Here is an 18,667-nt window from a genome sequence, read left to right on the forward strand (position 1 = left end):
GTTCTTCCTCCCACAGCCTTCTCCGTGAACTAGTGGAGAGACTCCAGCAGGACAACCAGCGGTTGAAGAATGAAGCCAGTGAGAAGCGCATTGTATGTGAGCGCATCAAGGTGAGTGAATGGTATCCTCTGCTGAGAACCCACCAGAGACTGGGAGGACAGCCCGCACCAGGGCAGAGTAGATGACAGCTGACGACGGCCCAACTCTCTGATTTCCTTGATCGGCCATGTAGCAGAGGGAGAACAGTATTGACTAAAGGAGGCATACTTTGACCTGCTCCTATGAAGCCCTCTTCATTGCTGCTGGTCGCACAACGTAACACTTTGTGCTGGAAAGGAAGTGAGCTGCCAGTCGATGGCGGGTGTCTCCAATTCACTGACGGGTGAGAAGGATGTTTACCTCAGTGCTAGCTGAGCATTTAAAAAACCCTGTGTTACCATGCCACTCTAGAGCATGCACGTATTCTGACTGTGCTGCTATGGCCACTTAGAGGAGTCCAGCCTCTGGTTTTAATTTCTGAGTGATTTGTTTTTCTTTAAAATAAAAGACCAATTGCTGCTACTAATGGGTGGATGAACCGTCATGGAAGCAGGCTCACGTCTGCTCATTACTGCTCTGTAATTGGATTACCATTCTTCAATTAGTTTATAGCATGAACATTATTGTTATTTTTGTTAGCATATATAAACCTCCAAAGCTAACCCATCCTTGAAAAACTGACTCAAGCACGGACCACGTGAATTGGAAAGGGCCTGGCAGATATCTGGCCATCAGCCCATCTGAAAATCTTCAGCAAGGAGGCTGCCACTGTTCAGGCAGACTTGTTTCCTACTTAGCAGCTCTGTCAGGAAATTCCTAAGAAAGCTTAAATTTCATTTCTTTTGTTTGCAGGCTGTTCATCCTCATCCTTCAAGATATTTGTAGGGACCTCTCATTGCTCCCCTTAGTTGTCTCTTTGGCAAGGCCCTGGTGCCCAGCTCCTTGAACCATTCCTTGTAGGCTCGGTTGCCAGATTGAAGCATCCTGGTAGCTCTCTTGTGCCTCAAACTGGGCACGGCCCTCCAAGTGCCATCTAGCCAATGCAACTATTATCTGCGTACATTCCTCCCAGAGCTGACTTAAAAACGTTATATGGTCACATTCCCACAAGGTGGCTGATTGAGAGATTATGGGCCTTCAAGTTGGTGTCAACTCTTAGCAACCATAGATTTTTCTCCATGACAAGGTGAACCTGATCTCCTATCCCTGGGTTATTTTCTGAGCAGATACTGGGGTAGCTGACATCCCTCATTCACTATCACTTGACTTCTTCAGAGCTCAGTGAGCTAATTTAGAGAGGCATTGTCTACATCCCCTGCATATAGTAGTAATAGTCTAGAATACTACTTCATTACTTCTTTTAGTCTTCTCCAGATGCTCTCAACAGGACTTGAACATCTTCAGAGGCATTTTGGCTGCTTTACATACAAAAGCTTCCCTTTTAATTGGATCTATCACTTCTAATCAAGGAATAGCCTCTGAGTTTCACGTTTCAGTTGACTCATCCCACCTGATTTCTGGGATATCTGCAAAGCCTGTTTGATTCTTAGTCTCTCCAGTTTGTTACCCGTGATCTGGTTTACACCATGGAGACTGTTTGCAGGTCTCCCCCCTGCCACAGGATGAGGACTTCTGAATCCTCTTTCCTGCCTTATTCCTTCTCCGTTATTGTCACTGATGCCCAGCATTCCTCTCCATTTGATCCACCCCCGCCCTAGATTTGGTTTAGCTATCCTGGCAAAGGTGGGATGCTCCCTAAGAGTCCTTTATGTTGCTGATACAGACCACGGCTGAGAAGTCCAAAGGTTTCTTGATGACGCTTCTGAGCTGGTGCTTGCATCCAGGACATTGCTTTCCCTTCTTGTTATCCTCCACTCAGAGGAGTGGAAGTGATTGGCTGCTTCGATGAACCCATGGTAATCTTACCACCATGCACAGTAGTACTCCTCTCCCAGCGATCTTAGCACATTTGAAGGCCTACAGCAATCTGAGGAGACCAGAATGAAGGCTGGAGTATATTGAACGGGTCAGCAGCAAGGCTGCCCACTGAAATTGGGCAAAAGAGGTTTGCTTCCAATTTTGGCCTGGCAAACAGCAGGCTGAGTCTCTCCACTCCGTGTGGATGGGCCATCCCGTGAAGCTGGCCAGAAAATACTGAGAGCAGAGAGAGCCACTTCTTCCCACAACTAACCTATGGAATTCAAAAGCACAAGATGCCATTGCCCATAACTGGGCAATTTGAAGGGGGACTGGAGCAATTTAGGGAGGGCAGGTCTACGAAAGAGCTCTTGGTCTTGACGAAGCCTTGTGACTGCCAGATCAGGGGCAGCTGCATCCAAAAAGGGGTTGCAAGGTGACCAGTGGGAGAGAATTGTATCTCCAGCTCCTGTTTGCAAGCAGAGGCAAGCTGATTGGCCCCTGAGGGAAAACAGAACGCTGGACTAGGGTGGGTCTGGGTCTGGTCTTATGGGCACTGGTGGGCAAACACGAAGTCTCTTTGGTTGCAGGCTCTCCACAACAGTGATTTGGAGCCGCACACTGTACTGCAGCAACTCTGGCAAATACTTCCGTGGTGAACGAATGAATGCTTCTACTCCCATTGCTCTCACACACCTTCCCAGGGGCCAAACCGGAGAGGGCAGATCTGTGGTGAAAGTGGAGCATGTCCCCTTCCTGCAGGCTAGGCTTTGCTCTCAAGAGGACCTGTCAAAGCACTTCAGCCATCATGATGCACTACTTCTACCAGAGTACCACCCTCACTTGAAAAAGAAAGACCCGTTACACTTCACATCAAAACAGCAGCCACTGAAAGGTCCAGGAGCAACAATGTTTATATAAACAATAAAATTATATCTTGATCTCAGCTGAAGAAGGGCCCTGCCAACTTAGCCCAGCAGGAAGCTATGTACAACGCAGAGATGGCAGCGACTACAGACCAAAGCGAGCTGGCGTGTGGCGAGGCGTGGCCAGCTGGCCCTGCTCCTTGCGCCCTGGCGTGTAGATCTTTGTGGACCTGCAGAAAGGGAGACAGACCAAGGGCTGAGTGGAGCAGGCTACCACAAACTCTAAACTTCCCCACTGGAGCCCAAAGGGTCATACCTGACACTGCCCACCGGGTTACAACGCTCCTGCTCTTCTCTGCGGGCACGGAGCTGCTCTTCAGCTAGAGCCATCTCCTCTTCCATGGCAGATGCTTCCTCCTTGGCTCGCCGCCGGCTCTCCTAGACCAGAGCAAGCAGCCACGCAACGATTTCATCCATCTGTCATCTTCCATCCTGCTTTATATTTACTATGACATATGGTCCAACCCAAACACTGTCACATAAGCCTGCTGTTTATATTTTGGTTGATAAGCAAGTGATATTAATTAAAAAAAATTGAATTGCCAAGCCAGACCTCTAGCTTGCCTGTATCAGAGCTGGCTTTCTTCCATTTTGGAGCAACCAGATGCTCCCGCCAGCAGCTCACCTGACGAGACTTGCCAGCATGCTTGATGCTGTAGAACATGGGCCCCAATTCAGCCAGCCATTCACCATCCACAGCTGTGACACACTGCATGTACTCCTGCAGGGCAAAGGCAGAGGTGGGGAACTGGTACCTATGTGAGGGAAGTGGGCCCACCCACACCTCCCAGAACTGTCAGCGACAGGCCCCTTCCTCCAAAGCATCCCCTTACCTTGGTGGTCATCACCAGTTCATGGTAGACAATGTAGTCAGGAGTGTAGCCCATTCCAAAAAGCGAGCTGGTGGGGTGCAGGTGACAGCGCATCCCCGTCCGGATGTTGACGTATTCCCCAATGCCCTGTAGCAGACAAGCAAGGTCAACCCCGGTTCCTCCTTAGGCACTTAACGTGCTTTAGGAAATCAGCCAGAGCGCAAAATCAGCCTGGAACAGCCAGAAGAGAAGCAGAGAAAAGGGGTCAAGGGCCAAACACTTGGGTGGAAGCGATGCGGAAAACTTGATGTGGTATTTTGGTTACGGAATTCCAGCAGAACACTCCTGTTTTGGGCTTCCTCGGTGCTGGTGCCAGAATCCAGACTTGGCCTGCCCTTCCTGCTGCCCACAAAGAACTTAATCTTGGTGGGGATTGTGGGAAGGGAAATGAGCCTCATACAGCACTGCCTAGCAAGTGGCAGGGCAGCCTTGGAGGGAAGGGGCACAAAGCCAGTCTCCCAAAGGTAACAGATGGAGCAAGCAGATGCACAGGAGCCCCTGCTCTACAGCTGGGCGCTGGTGGTCCAAGGGAAGAAGGTGAGAGTCCCGCACCTTCAGTTTTGCAGCCTGGTGGAAATAAGCTGCGCAGATGCACTTGCGAACCACGTCCCAGTCAGTGCCACAGGAAGCCAAGCTCATGTGCTGCTGCACCATAATGTCCTTCAGCTGTGCTCGTACCTCCCGCACCTTGAAGGGCAAGAATATGGTCAGCTCCATACACCGGTCACTCTGTGGCTGGGGTCTCTTGGGGCCTGCCCCACACCCACCTTGCGCATAGCCTTTGCATGGATGAAGTGCTCATTGCACCAGAGTGTCGAATAGCTGTTGTTTTTCCACTGTAGATAAACGTTCAGGTAAGTCAAGTGGTCGCTCTCTGGAACAGCAAACTTCTCTCGCACCTGGTCACTTTCTTCCTCCCGGCCCTATGGAGAGATGATGGAGACAAAAGTGACAGACCATGAAGCCTAATCCCTGGAGCAACCACAAGCACCCCTGACACACCTTTGGCCGGTAGAAAATGGCTGGGACAGAGAGCATGGAGACAATCAGCAGGATCTCAGAGCTGCAGCCCATGTCACAGGAAACAATCAGCATCTTGGAGAGGGCAGGATCAAGGGGAAATTCCACCATCAGGCGTCCGGTTGATGTCAGACCACCTGAAGGGAAAGTGATCTCAGCCGAGCCCCCACAGAAGGCGCAAGAGCTGTCTGCATGTGGGGCAAGGGTTGCTCCGCCCTACCTGTGTTATCAAGTGCCCCAAGAATCCATAGCTGGTACATTGAGTTGAGCATGTTGTCTTCAGGAGGGGGATCCATAAAGTGGAACTGCAGCAGGTCCTGTACCCCCAAAGACTTGAGAAGCAGCACCACATTGGCCAGATTGGTACGCTGGATCTCTGGGACAGTGGTGGTCAGGAGCTCATTCTTGTAGGCGCTCTGGGTGTACAGTCTGCTCAGGAAAGAGAGCAACTGCCTCAGCACAGCAGCCTAGGTTTCACAGCTGCAGCCAAGCATTTATTGCAACCCCCGTTCACTGCAAGGAGACGCCTTGGATACGTACAACTCCTACCTGAAACACTGACCTGGGCCTGTTCTTCCAGCTCGGCCAGAACGCTGATTTGCATTAGCCTGGCTGATTGGATAGATTTGCAGGGCATCCATGCCAATCCGTGGGTTGAAAACCTGAAATGTAACAGGTAGAGTAAGTCAGTGCTTCAGTTGCATCCCTAGGACATTATGCTTTCCCTAACCAAGCTTCCTCACCTTCAGTTTGCAATACCCGGAGTCGATCACAAACATGATCCCATCAACTGTCAACGAAGTCTCTGCGATATTGGTGGCCACGATACATTTCCTGACTCCATCTGGTGCCTGCCAGGAATCCAAGTTTCAAGATGCAGCTGCCACTCCCCTCCCTCAGCAACCCAGCTTCCCCAAAGGAAAGGCCCTGAGGTAGTGGCTGCTGGCTCAGCATCTTTGCTTTCAGAAGCTAACCCTGCAAAGACTTGAATCAACAACCCCTTTGATCGAAATGGCCTGTAGCCACAGCTCCTGAAAAAAGCTGCTTATTTCTACTTCCTAAGAACAGAAACACGTTTGACTTCTCAGGCCACGGCACAAAATTCATCTCTACTCCCAGAACTCACTTCTGCTGCACTTCCTCCCCCTCTCTGTTCTTTACAGGTTGTCTTTGGTCCTGATTCAGCTTGCTGCAGATCATGCTGCTTGCCAACTATTCTACTTGTCTTGAGCTTGGGAGAAGTCATGATACATGCTTCAAGGTTCCAGCTAACACTGCCACGTAAATCTAAGACCATCATTAGTGGAAGGGCAGCAAGCTATACCTTCTGGAAGATCTTGGCCTGCAAATCTGAAGGCAGCTGAGAGTAGATCGGTAGTACAGCTAGAGCAGGTGCATTTTCCAACTCTTCCAGATGTTCCACAATCTGCTCAGATGTGACCTGCAGGGTGAAGTGAGGAGAATATATGGGCATTAAGAGGTTGACTAGGGCCTCAGAAACTTCTGCAGTAGGACTCACCTCAATGTCTTCCTGGCCCGGCATGAAAATAAGGATATCTCCAGGGGCACTGGAGAGATGAACTTGCAAGGCCTGCTTCACTGCTGCCTCCACGTAGTCTTCTTGCGGAGTCTGAAAGAGCAAAAAGAAGACTGACGCACCCATCCAGCTGTCCTCTACAGCGGCCCTGTATGGGAAGAGACGGGTCTGGTCACCCCATACCTTGCTAAAGAGAACATCAACAGGAAACGTGCGACCTGGGATATGGAAGATGGGCACATTTCCAAAGAAAGCTGCAAACTTCTCTGCATCCATGGTGGCTGAGGTGACAATCAACTTCAGATCCGAGCGTCGGGCTACCACCTATGAAAGAACAGCATCAGTGTCAAAAAGCAATAGGAAAATATTACTGTGCTGCCACATCTCCCAAATTACCTCCTTCGCAGTCGCCCACTTTGCATTTTCTTCCTTCCTTTTGCCACATGAAAGAACTTCAGCCTGAAAGCATTTGCCTCTTAGTTCTCAAGGGATTCACAACTTCCATTTCCTAACTAAAGACATCAGGGCCGCCTGTGCAATAGGTTGCTTCAACTCAGCTGCCTCTTCGCAACCCTTGTTATAACAAAATGTTGGAATGGGCAGCCAGTGCGTTTCAACCAAGTCCTGTCAAATCTGCTCACCAATAAACCTGAAGTAAAAGTTTAACCTGAGAACGGAAGGAGGAAAAGGCAAAGCCTCGTTGACTTTGAATGCCCTTACAGGAACTGAGAACTTCCTAGTCATTTGTGGAGCAAACAGTCATTTTGAAGATTGCACTGAAAAGCTTAACATCCTAACTGACCGATAAAAGACCTAAACAAGAACACACACCAATTTAAGGAGCAACCCTTGATCTCGTTGCTTAAAATAAGCCCACGGAAAAGAGGCAGGCAAATCCACATGCTCCAGATGTTCTGAACCACAGCTCCTGCTGTGAGGTTGTTGGGAACAGCATCGCTAGCGGGCACGGGGCCACCTACCTACAGCAATGCTGCGCATACCTGCTGAGCATCCTTCTGAACGGACAAAGGCTAAGGAGATTGGCAGTCACAGCCGAAGCAGGCAAGGGCCCCCACCAGGCCCGGAGCCACTTCACTGAAACGCAGTCAGGAAAGCTCTTTACCTCTCAGTTCTCTAAGCCCTCAAAATGGTGGCAACACTTCACGTTAATAGCTTTTTGAACAAGAGGTTGCTGGCCCTCTTAGGGTGAAATCAAAGCGGGTTTCAGAAGTTCAAATGGGAAGCTGCAAAACGGGCTTCTTTCAAGCAGCTCTGGGCAATGCCGGACCAGGTGGCGCACTTCTGGGCTCTGGCGAACTGCTGGGATGCGTGCTCAGCCCACGGTCCGCCAAGAGAACGAGCCAAAGCTGCTTACTCAGTGGGAAAGCCAGCACCGTCCTTTACAACTGCCAGACAGTCTGACTCTAATCGCCACCGTAGAGCAAATCCGCACCTGTGACGTTTAAAAAGGCCCCTACGAGGGCTTTCTGGGAGATTAAAAGCGGTGCTGGAGGAAGCATGCTCTTTTCCACCCGATCACGTCACATTTCTCTAGTTCAAAAGCACTACTCTGTTTACACGTATGCTTTTGTTATTGATACAACCCTTATTATTGCATGGGGATCTGCGTGCACGTCATTCCTCCAGCAACCACCTCAGGCAGCTTGGGGTGAAAGAATGTAACTTCCCCAACATTGAGTTTTTATGGCTAAAGGTCAATTTCAGCCTGGGTCCCATCCCTTGCTGTCTATTCTTCTGTGAGTTGCGGAATTTTTAAAGTAATGCACGCACCAGCTTTAGGTTGTGCTGAGCATGAACAAGTGAATGAGCCCCAGGAGAGCTGAGTATTCTTCCATTCCAGCCATGGCAAGAAACCCCAAGCAAATCCCACCAAGCACCTACTTCTCGCAGGAGGCCAAACAGCACATCTGTGTTGAGCGAGCGTTCGTGCGCCTCATCCATAATGATGGCACTGTAGTGGTCAAGGTCAGCTTCACGCAGAGACTCGCGAAGCAAGATCCCGTCGGTCATGTACTTAATCACAGTGCTCTCTGAAGTGCAGTCCTCAAAGCGGATGGCATAGCCCACCTGGCACAGACCCAAGGCCAAGGAGCTGTGCTTGTCAAGCAGGCAAGAAAGCGCCTGGCCTCCGCCAGGCTCCCTGACCCTCAGCCGGCTCCTACGGAAAGGAAGCCGCCCTGTCTTCTTTGGTCTGCTGTGCTCACCTCCTCCCCGAGGGCCACGCTCATCTCCTCGCTAACGCGCTTGGCCACGGACATAGCTGCCACTCGGCGTGGCTGCGTGCAGCCAATCATGCCGTAGTCCGTGTAGCCGTCCTTGTGTAGGTACTGGGTCAACTGCGTTGTTTTGCCACTGCCCGTCTCTCCCACCACAATCACAATGCTGTTGTCCCTGTTGGGAGAAGGCAGCAAGATCTATCGCTGACTGGAACAACACTGCGTGACCCCCTCCACCTCCTGGGTTTTTCGCTTTGCACAATGCCCCCACGTTCCACATAACGTTTAACAGAGGCATTCTGTTGCGGCTGTAGTACAGAATGCATCATTTTATTTGCCGGCACCTATGCCAGAATCTACTGGGTTAACAACAGCACAGAACTGACTTCAACAGGGCAGCTGCTCTCCCGTCCCCACAACCTCTCTGTCCCCAGAACGTCTTTGCAAAGGCCGGACAAGGCAGAAAGGGTGCAGACCTGATCACTGTCAAAAGCTCTTGTTGAACAGCGAAGATGGGCAAGTACTGCCTCTGCTCCACAATTGACTTCTTCTTGGCAAACTCGCTGCTCGCCTCACTCTTCTCTTTCACGTGTCCAGCAAACTTCTGTTCTGTCCTGCAAGGAGAGGCATCAGGGCTCTTCACCCCCTGCCAGGCCACAGGGCCCCCTGCCCTTCCCTCTTGACTTCCACCGTACCTGTAATCCACCGTGCCATCCTCGGCCAGGGCCTGCCCCGATTCCTCCTCCTCCTCCTTCTTTATGCCCATTATGTTGCCAAGCTTCGTACCTGCCAGCTCCCAGTGCCTGTGCTGGGCCTACAAGAGGAACACCAAACATTTATGCCTTTATTTGGTCTATTTCTGCACCATCATCTTTCATGGGCATTCACAGCAGCATACAATGAAAATCACAAGCCTAATAGCAACAAAAAGCCAACATAAGAGTCGAACCCATGCAACGATAGAAATCCCTCATCAAACAAGAAATCAAGCAAATAGAGATACAGCTAATATAAATCTAAGTCAATTAAAGTCGCTGGAGAGACATAGGCTCGAAAACGTCCTTCTAAATAACTCTGCTGTTCTCAAGGTCAGTGACGTGGGTGCCTGCTCCAGCAGGAGGTGCTATCAGAGGAAAATACTCTTTTTTGCTGTCCCTTAAATTTCCTGAGAAGGATCCCACAGCACACCAGGTGGGGTACTGAAAGTCAAATACAAGTCCTTCAAGTTGTATCTCAAAGGCTCAGGGTAATCAATGCTGCGCCCGTAACGTAGGCGCTATACGTAAACAGTGGCTCTCACCCGCTGCGTCCCACACCAATCACAGAAAGCGAGTAATCTTTAGAAGCCACCCCTTGCACAGCGCATCACAGTAACCCCGCTGGAAAGGACAAGAGTGTGACTTAGTGTAGCCCAGACTTCCTTTCCCACCTGAAGCTGGGCAAAGGCTCCTGTAGTCCCAGCCTCATCGGTAGCGAGGAGTCTAGGAGGACCGCCAAGGCTCCAATCTGCTCCTTCAGGGAGAAGGCTACCCCGTCTGGAGCAGAGGATGGTTTCTGGACTTCAACCTGTTTCTCTTCAGACTATGCATCAGGGCTTTCCCACTGTTCACGCTGGCTCCTCAGCTTCCTGCTCCAGCCTTTCACTCAGCCTTATGCGCCTTGTTGCTCTAATGCGCAGCCACTCGAGCGCCGCACTTACCTACCCTTCTGTTAGCGGTTCAGGGGAGATGGTGACCCACAGGCACCCCAACCCAGTAAGAAACTCAGCAAGCACCTTTTTACGCTCTTTTTGCTCCCGGTGCTTCCGCACCAACAGGCTGCCCTTCCGGGCAATGATAGCCAAGTCAGAGGTGGCGTCTTTGACAGGGACAACAGGCTCAGGCTGGAAAGAGTGAACAGAGCGATAATTTTAAGGCAGCAAAGGTCCACTGCTCCTTCCCGCCCCCCCCAGTACCACCTCACCTGACCTGCTTGGTGAAAACAATGCGTCCATCAAGGAAAGGAGGCACCAAGTTGTGCACCAGAAGGTGTACTCTGGCAGCATTATCCTCCTCAAAGTCCTCCTCCACCTCCAGCCGGTGTACCACACCACTTGTCAGCATGCGGTTGGTCTCCCAGCGCTCATTATCCTACCAGGCAGAAGACTAGATTGTTCAGGAGCTTGGGGGCCCCGCTAGCAGCAGCAGAGAACAGGTAGACCCATCACTCTGGATGACAGCCCAGCAGCAGTGGTCAAAGTTTCGTGCCCATCTAAGCCCAGATGCGCCTCCCCCACCCTTTCTAACCTCATTGATCTGCCTGCGCTGAGCCGAGATGCGCTTCTGCCTTTGCTTCTGCAAGTGCTGCTCTCGCTTCCTCACGTATTCCTCTGAGGACGCAGCCAGGGGGTTGTGGAACTCATCGTAGCCCTCATCCATCATGTACCAGTCCCGGTCAGCTTGCTGAGCAGAGGCAAAAAAGGATTAGGAAGCCTCCCCCCAAAAAGGCAGGGTCTCTTCTGCTGTGCTGATCCAGCGGTTTAGAGAAATCGCAACAGTGCTGCCCCTACCCGTGGCGAAAAAAAAGCCCTTTTCCCGACGCTACAAAGCCTGGACACAGATCTCTTGACCCCACTGACACTTCACCTTGAGCAGGCAAAGAGAGATCTCAAGCCCCGCAAGGGGTGGCCTTTTGTCATCCATAACCTGTCCCACCACATACTGAGGCAATGAAAAACTTCGCAGTCTAATAAAGGAGCACTGCCCCAGAGCTCCCACTTACAAAGCACGAAGCAGCATCAACCACCTGAGTTTTGCCTGGTGCTTATTCTGAAGCTTCTCGCTCTGCTTCTTCCCCTTCAGCCATTTTGCCCCAAACAGCAAGGTAACCACACTGGCAGCCCCAGGGGATAATGCTGCCACTCACCCGCTGATCGTCTTCCCACTGCTGCCGTTCCTCCTCCGTTTCAAATGCAATGCTGTCCTCGCCATCCTCGCCTCTCCCTAGAAAGAGTGTCTCGTGAGACACCAGTTCTGTCTTGGACTAAAGAAAGCCCAGGCCTCTCTCCTTCCTGAATCCTTGTTTTTCTTACCCCTGCCTCTGGAGAGCCACGGTGGTCCACCCAAACGCCTTTGGTTATCAGCCCACTCGTTATATTTGTAAGTAGGGGTGGGCAAAGGAGTCTCTTCAGGACATCTGTTCCTCCCGGACCTGTGAAGGGGAACCACCACAAAGCGGCAACTCACACAGTCTCAGGTGACCGAAACTAAGCTCGCTCAGGCCACCGTTGTGGCACTGCCTAACCTCGGGGGCGTTTAGCCCTGCCATACCGTTCGCGGTCCCCCCGCCTCTCACTGTCGCGAGGAGGAGCAGGTCCTCGGTGGCTTCGCTCGGAGTCCCGGTAGGATGGAGCAGGGGAGGGAGATTCCCACTGGGAGCGGCGAGAACCGCTGCAACCGCTCTCTTCTTCCTCCCAGCCCGAGTGCGATGGCGTCGCTGCATCTGAGCGCAGGAAAGGAAACAAGCGTGAGTGCCCAAAAGCCGCCGTTGACCCTTCCGCTACGGCGGGATCCACGGCGCAAAGCAGAGGGAGAGGAACCCGCTGCACCTTTGGGTTGGTGGCGAGGGCTCTCTGGCTCGTTTCTCTGGCTACTGCTGCCGCCGCTGCTACTGCTGCTGCCGCTCCTGCTCCTGCTCCTCTCCGAAGGGTCTTCCTTCTCGGCGCGAGCGCTGCGCCGCCCGCGGTCACGGTTGTCTGTCGAGAAAGGCGCCGGTCAGCCGCGGAGGGCGCCGGTCAGCCGCGAGGCCGAGGCCGGTGCCGGTCTCACCTCGGTCGCGCTTGCGCTCGTGCTCCCTCCGGCGCTCCTTCTCCTTGGAGGACGCGTAGACGCCGTGCTCCCGCCGCTCGCGCTCCCGCTGCCGGCTGCGCTCCCAGAAGCCCTCGCTGACGCCCCCCGGGTGCGACGGCGTCTCCGCCTGGGCCGAGCGGTACTGCCTGCCGGAGGAGGGCGGAGGGGTCAGCCGGGCGGCCCGCGGGGCCCCCCCAGACCGCCGGCAGCGGCGCCCCCGCCCCGCTCACCTGTCCCTGCGGCGGCGCCCGCTCTGCCCCGCCCCGCCGCCCTGCTCCTCCGGCGGCTCCCGCTGCGGCTGCGGCTGGCCGGGCTGCTCGCCCCCGCTCTCCTCGGCGGCCCCGCCGCGCGGCCTCTTCCCGGGCCGGTCCTCCCGCTCGCGGCGCTTCTGGGCGGCCAGCAGGTCGAGGCCCAGGAGGGAGGTACGCGGCGCCGGGATCTTGAAGACGTGCTGCTCCTCGGCGGCGCTGCGCCGCTTGACCAGCACCAGACCCCCCACTTGCGCCTCGGGGGTCAGCCCGGCCAGCCGGTGCAGCGCGGCCTCCGCCGCCGCCGCCGCCGCGCGCTCCTCCATGGGCCTTGCGCGGCGCTTCCCTTTCCGGACGGAGCGGGGCCGGAAGTCACGGGCCAGGCCCGCCGGCGCCCGCCCCAGAACGCCTCGCGGCGGAGCCCCTCTGGCCCACCTTCCGCCATAGAGCCGCGGAGGGCGGGTCTCCTCGGGGTCGGCGCCGCCTTCGCTGGTGGAAAAAGGCGCGTTTTGTCCTTTCGAGGCCGCCCGTTTGTAACGCCTTTCGGTCGCTGCCCGATTCCAGCTGCGCCCGCTGCCCCGGCGGCCTTTAGTAACACGAACTGGCGCAGAACGCCCGCCGGCCTCCATCCCGCATCGGTTCTGGGCACGCGCGGCCCGCTGGTGAAGGTCCCGGGCGGCGGGCGCGGAGCCGGCCGAGCCCGCTCCCGCCCCCCGGAAGGAGGCCGCGGCGAGCCGCTTCCGAACGGGCAGGGGCCACGTCCGCGGCAGCGTCTCGCTCTTCGCGGTCCGGCCCCCCAGCTGGAAGAGCGCGACGCGAAGACTGGCTTGGGTCCCAGGCTCGGGGCCGGTGTCCGCCATCGTTTGATGGTCCCCGTTTTGCGGGTTTTATTTGCAGAGCATCTTAGTTCGGGCTGCCCGTTGATTGAATCTGCGTGGCTGTTTTTTTTAGCTTTAGTCCACTGGAGTTGGGCAGCCAGTAAATTTAAATAAATGTTTAAATGTGTTTACTACCCCCTAAGAAAAGAGAGATTAGCTTCTGAAGCATTTCACCTGATGCAGGGCATACCCCCTTACATTTTAAAGTGGACTAGGTCACCATCTTCTGCTGCCTGTGCAGAGACTGGATGGGGGTGGGGGGGGGTGTTTCAAGACAAAACAAAACAAAAAATAAGCAACTTCCAGAGGGGAAAAAACCTCAATCAATAACACTTTATTTTTAAAAAGCCAAAAGCACTGTGTGCCTGCTCCAAAACAACTTCTGCATCTCTGAGTAACAGAAAGCTGCTTTTCTCTCAGTGTTGTACAAGCCTCCAAAGCTTTGGTGGGGGGAAGGAGGGATTCAGCAAAGGGAAGATTGATACTGTGTTCATCCATTTCTAACTTTGTGCTGGGGTACTACCTGTGCCAGTCTCAAGACATCAGGAAAGCTCTCTAGCTTCTACCCTTCCTCAGAGGAGGATATATAGCAACAAGCAACCATTTCCTCGTTACATGATGCTAGATTTTTAAAAAATGGTTCAAATCCACCTTGGCTGTATCTACTGGCTGTATCAATATTTGCTCATTCTGTGCCAGGGAAACAATATGCTCAGTTGCAGAAGAACCAGTGGGGAAAAAAAGGCCCTAAAATGGGGAGGCAATATCCTCCTTCCTCTCCCGTTAGAGAAGCTGTAAATCAGTTGACATCGGAGAAGCACCCTTCACGTAGGGCAGGAAATAGTCAGCTGGATCTCATGTGACACACGCCCAATCTTTCTGCTTGCCAGGGCGTTCAGAGGGTCCCTACTGTCACACTAAATCTGGGCCAGGAATCGTCAGAGGCAGTGATCTGCTCCCACAGCATCTTGAACGCTCTGGAATCCTTGTTCTCTGTTCAAGACAAACAGAATAATGTAAGCTCTTCCTCTGTATCTTGAGGATAAGGAGGAAAATCTCAACCCAAATAACCTCCATAGATGCTGAAAACACCACCAAGCCCTCGGTATGGTTCTTCCTAGAGGACAGATCCTTCAGCTTCTGGGGGACAGGAGTCTGTGACCCATATCTATAAAATCTCAGGTGACAGTACCCAGCAGCAGTAGCTTTGGCTTTCCATTTGGTCCATTATACTTTGCTTGTGAGAAAAATGCACAAAAACCAAGATACATCAATGGAAAGTAGCCAAACTGAACGTTGTGTAGCAATTATCGCTACCTGCCACAAGAGTGTCCTGGAATGACGGGGAGCACAGATTCTGCCAAGAGAAGCAGCTGGAAGAGAGCCTGCTTTTCCCTTGCAAACGATATTATGCGACACTGCTGATGTAATAATGTACTGCCTTAGTCAAGATAAAACCTTAGTTTAGGAGTAACAAAATACAGAACTTAAAACCAACTGCGGTATTACCAGAACAAATGATAGATCTTAATATTTTAGATCTAAACATGGACTGAAGGGAACTTAACCTTCCACTCACCTCAGCAAGACCTCAAGCTCCTGCTTTATAGCACCCACAACAGGTGGTCCATGGTATGTAAGGGCTGTGTACATTTGGACTAAGGAGGCACCCGCCCGTATCTTCTCTAAGGCATCCTGGCCCGTGCAGACTCCACCCACGCCAATGATTGGTATGCGCCCTAGGAGCAGGAAGGGAACATTTACAGAAGGGAAACTGGGGCCACTGGCTCTCACTCCTCTCCTTGATCCCATTACCTTGGGTGAGAGAATACATCTCACGGACCACCTGGGTGGAGAGCTGTCGTAGGGGAGCCCCACTCAGCCCCCCCCCTTCACTGCAAGAAGCCCCACGAAGGGTCTCAGGACGGCTCACGGTGGTGTTGGTCACCACCAGTCCATCAATGCCCAACTGGAAAAGGAGACCAAAGGCAGAATCAGAGCAGCGGCACACCCATGGCCTCCAGTTTCTTCCAATCCTTGCGTGTGCAGAAGATGCTCTCCGACCAGCAGTGCACGCAAGATGGAACAAAGCAGAGGCTGCTAGAGTCAGGAGCTCACGGGGAAAATGACAGCCCCGCCCTCATCCTGGTGCTCAGTACCTCACTTGCAACGCTGGCAACGTCCTGTTTCTCTCGGCTTGTCAGGTCTGGCGCAATCTTCACCAGCACAGCTGGTTTGTGCTTACCTGGAAGGGAATCCCGCTCAGCAAGGACCTGCCAGAAACAGAGATGCTGCTGTGGCTCCAGGCCAAGGCCACCTCTCCAATGGGCAGAACAGGACCAGGACATGGAGCGGCTCACACTAAGGTGAGATGCTCTCGCTGGGGAGAGCAGAAGGAGCTGTACCGCCAAAGAAGCTGCTTCCAATGCTCAGGAAACCAAATGAAGGCAAAGGCTGCCAGGCCGGGAAGCGGGAATTCATTAACCACGCATGGACTGTTCCCTTACGAGGGCCTGAACTTCTTTTGCAGAGTGCTCAATGAGTAAGAGCAGGCAGCAGCTCAAAGTCCATGCCAGGCTGCTGGGTACAGACCACCCCAGCAGGGAGATCTCTAAGGAAGAGGGAAGCACTGTGAGGCCCAAGTCAGGACCCTACCTTTGTGAGTAGGAGGTGCAGGTCTGCTCTGCTCTGCAGGGCCCGCAGTCCTGGCGTGTTTGGGCTGGAAACATTCACCACCACATAATCAGCCAGCGGACCCAGCACACGCACTCCCGCAACGTAGTCAGCAGCTGCATCCACAGAACACTTGTTCTTGCCCAGGTTTATTCCAAGAGGCATCCCCGCTAAAAACAAAGGAAGTTCAATGGAGCAAATAGCCCTGAAGGCAGAGGCATGCCCCTAGGAAGAGCAGCATCGAGGGAGCACAATGAGCCTTGCGCGTTTTCCAATCGAATGACGGACAAGAGCCAGGGAGCACTCAGAACTCCCCCAACAGCTATAGGCAACTTCTTTCCTCTGCATCCTAAAGGCCTTGTACGAGCAGGCAAGCAGGCTTTGGCTCCCAGGCAGCAGCAGTGGCGGCGGCTTTACAACAGCAACAAACTTGTAACCTCGGAGCGGCAGCCAGCGGGCTGGGGGAAACCCAGCCGCCCCCCTGAGCGTCACGTCACAAAGGCCGCAGCGCTGCCTCACCTTCGCTGAGCTGGTGCTGAGCGACTTGCCGGGCTCGAAGCCTGCGCTCCACCACAGCGTGCCCGTGGCTGTTAAAACCGTACCTGCGAGAGAACAAGCGCTCCGGTGGGCTTCTCCTCCCGCCATACCAGCGGAGGTGCCCCCCCCACCTCTGCCTCCCCCGCAGCCCCACCTGTTGATGATCGCCTGGTCTTCGGGGAGCCGGAAGACCCGGGGCTTGGGGTTGCCTTCCTGGGGCTCTGGCGTGACACTCCCCACCTCCACAAAGCCAAAGCCCATCTTGTACAGCCCGTCCACGGCCTCCCCGTGCTTGTCGAAACCGGCGGCCAGGCCCAGCGGGTTCCGAAACCGCCGCCCGAAGGCCCGGACCTCCTGGGGGAGTCGGGGAGGAAAGCTCACGCCGGGCCGAGCGGCCGCGCCCCCCCACGGCGCCCCCCGCCCCCGTCCGTACCAAGATCTCCGGGTCGGCGGGGCCGGGCCAGGGCACGATGCCCAGGGCGACGAGGCGCACCGCCAGCCGGTGGGCGGCCTCGGGCCCCACCACGCGCTGCAGGCCCGGCATCAGCCACCAGCGGTAGAAGCGCTCGTCGCCCCTCGCGGCCAGGTGCGCGGCGAAGATTAGGCCGCCGCCCCCGAGAACCACGGCGGCCTCCTTCAAGCGCTGCGGGGAGAGGAGAGGAGAGGAAAGAAGAGGGGCGTCGCGTCGCGTCGCTGCCCGGCCCGGCCCGGCCCGGAGCCGCGCGGCGGGCGCTCCCTCCCCGCTCCCCCAGGCGCGCCGGCCCCCCGCCCACGCCCACGCCCGCGCCCGCCCGGGCTGGAAAGGCCGCGCGCGGGAGCGGGAGGGGGCCGGGCTCACCCGCAGCGCGGCGGCCATGTCGGGGGCGCGAGAGCCACTTCCGTCGGGGCCGGAAGGCCCGCCCAGCGCTCTTGCGCGCGCGAAGGGCCCGAAGGTCTCCGGCGCGCCTGCCGCTCTCGGGGCAGGCGGCCGCGGGAGGGGTCCCGTGGGCGTTCTGAGGCTCCCCCGCCTCGGGCGCCGCGAGGCCCTTCTCGGGGAGAGCGAGCGGGCGCCGCGCCCCCGCGCACGGCTGGCCGGGGGAGGGCCGCGCAGCTGAGGCGGGGAGAGCCCCGACGGTAGAGGGGCCAGCCGCCCGCTCCCGAAGCAGTCCAGGCCCGGCCCTTCCGCCCATTTTGCTTCAGCCAAAGGGGGCCCTTCCTGCGGCCCCTCGCCTGCCTTCGGTGATCCCTTTTTCAGTGAAGGGCCTCAGCCGGAGCCTCTTTCAGAACTCGCCTGCGGGCTGAGGACAAGCGCAAGGCGAAAACAGCCACGCTGTCGCCGAGCCCGCTGCCTTTCCTCTTTCTGAACGCCGTGAACAATCTGGTACAGGTGGGCTGGTCCCTGTCCTCTCGCCATTCCGAGGCACTCCGAGCCCGGACTGCGGACTTTGGAAAAAGAAATAAGCACCTCTGTAAGCTCTCATCCATCCTTCAGTTAAAACGTCATACCTAGACGTCTGAGAAAGCATCCTTAACGTACACAGGACGAAAAGGAGCCCCGAATATCACGACGAACGGATATTCCGTTCCTCCCGTCCCTTAAACATGCATAACCTCTCTCAGGACGGCAAGGACGGTTCGAAAGGCCCGCGCTGACTCCGGGCGGAGGCGGCCCTCTCACACGGTGGTGGGACGGGTCTGGCTTAAACCTTTCTGGAGAATACCTCCCCCCACCCCAAACGGCAGGGGGCAGGGTTAGCCCCACTGTTGTCCAAAACACGTGGAACAAGATTACAGGGAAGCCCCCCAGTGCACTGCAGCTGTTTCAGCATCCAGCTGAGTCTTTGTAATCTCCTTACAGCCACATTCTTTTCCTTGACTTACATTTGAGTTGTGAGAAAATACAGGTGAGCAGAGCGCAAGGATCAACCATTATACCACTTGTACTGGAGGCTGCTGGAAAAGAGCAGAGCCTTCTCC

General features: G+C 54.8%; 3 protein-coding genes across 6 annotated transcripts in view; 1 reads left to right on the forward strand and 2 right to left on the reverse strand.

Moving 5' to 3' along the window:
• PMFBP1 (polyamine modulated factor 1 binding protein 1) overlaps positions 1–2,801 on the forward strand; it is a 30,606-nt gene extending 27,805 nt beyond the window's left edge. For 2 of the 3 annotated variants that reach the window (XR_015795318.1, XR_015795319.1), the window contains exons 17-18: positions 17–110; positions 2,547–2,801. Coding sequence is in view for 1 of the 3 variants with exons in the window: in XM_088136340.1 (XP_087992466.1) it covers positions 17–185 (169 nt within the window). In the remaining 2 variants the exon portion in view is untranslated. Of the gene's footprint in view, positions 1–16; positions 2,515–2,546 lie in introns of those variants that run through there. The other variant, XM_088136340.1, reaches the window with a different exon arrangement.
• Positions 2,802–2,852: 51 nt separating this feature from the next.
• Positions 2,853–13,007, reverse strand: DHX38 (DEAH-box helicase 38). 2 transcript variants are annotated; one of them, XM_088136337.1, is made up of 26 exons: positions 12,606–13,007; positions 12,355–12,521; positions 12,135–12,281; positions 11,857–12,028; positions 11,619–11,737; positions 11,453–11,529; positions 10,834–10,989; positions 10,516–10,677; positions 10,323–10,430; positions 9,244–9,362; positions 9,025–9,162; positions 8,537–8,723; positions 8,214–8,399; positions 6,495–6,635; positions 6,294–6,404; positions 6,099–6,215; positions 5,518–5,625; positions 5,324–5,436; positions 4,995–5,203; positions 4,757–4,911; positions 4,522–4,677; positions 4,307–4,441; positions 3,716–3,841; positions 3,508–3,603; positions 3,139–3,260; positions 2,853–3,052 (listed from the first exon to the last, which is right to left on the reverse strand). In XM_088136337.1, exons 1-26 carry the CDS (start codon positions 12,947–12,949, stop codon positions 2,968–2,970), a joined length of 3,756 nt encoding a protein of 1,251 aa, XP_087992463.1. In that variant the 5' UTR covers positions 12,950–13,007; the 3' UTR covers positions 2,853–2,967. The 2 variants fall into 2 exon arrangements, with proteins under 2 accessions (XP_087992463.1, XP_087992462.1); XM_088136336.1 differs by having other exon boundaries at positions 6,099–6,404.
• An 812-nt stretch (positions 13,008–13,819) lies between these two features.
• DHODH (dihydroorotate dehydrogenase (quinone)) lies at positions 13,820–17,706 on the reverse strand. Its single transcript, XM_088136349.1, has 9 exons — positions 17,550–17,706; positions 17,145–17,354; positions 16,866–17,065; positions 16,694–16,776; positions 16,157–16,344; positions 15,661–15,774; positions 15,317–15,470; positions 15,081–15,240; positions 13,820–14,494 (listed from the first exon to the last, which is right to left on the reverse strand). Exons 1-9 carry the CDS (start codon positions 17,565–17,567, stop codon positions 14,440–14,442), a joined length of 1,182 nt encoding a protein of 393 aa, XP_087992475.1. The 5' UTR covers positions 17,568–17,706; the 3' UTR covers positions 13,820–14,439.
• Between the last annotated feature and the right edge of the window lie 961 nt (positions 17,707–18,667).

The sequence above is a fragment of the Python bivittatus genome, unplaced genomic scaffold, assembly GCF_059951505.1.
Source record: "Python bivittatus isolate LINGU-HERP-01145 unplaced genomic scaffold, Pbiv_v1 ctg000190_np1212, whole genome shotgun sequence".
Classification (NCBI taxonomy): domain Eukaryota; kingdom Metazoa; phylum Chordata; class Lepidosauria; order Squamata; family Pythonidae; genus Python; species Python bivittatus.

Coding starts and splice junctions, on each gene's coding strand:
- DHX38 (XM_088136336.1), bottom strand. CDS start 12,949: ATGGAGGAGCGCGCGGCGGCGGCGGCGGCGGAGGCCGCGCTGCACCGG. Junction 5,626..6,098: donor AGGCCAAGATCTTCCAGAAG/GTATAGCTTGCT, acceptor GATTCCTGGCAG/GCACCAGATGGAGTCAGGAA. Junction 3,053..3,138: donor AACCCGGTGGGCAGTGTCAG/GTATGACCCTTT, acceptor CCCTTTCTGCAG/GTCCACAAAGATCTACACGC.
- DHODH (XM_088136349.1), bottom strand. Junction 15,471..15,660: donor TTGCCAGCGTTGCAAGTGAG/GTACTGAGCACC, acceptor CTCCTTTTCCAG/TTGGGCATTGATGGACTGGT. Junction 14,495..15,080: donor GAGCTTGAGGTCTTGCTGAG/GTGAGTGGAAGG, acceptor TGTCTTGAACAG/AGAACAAGGATTCCAGAGCG.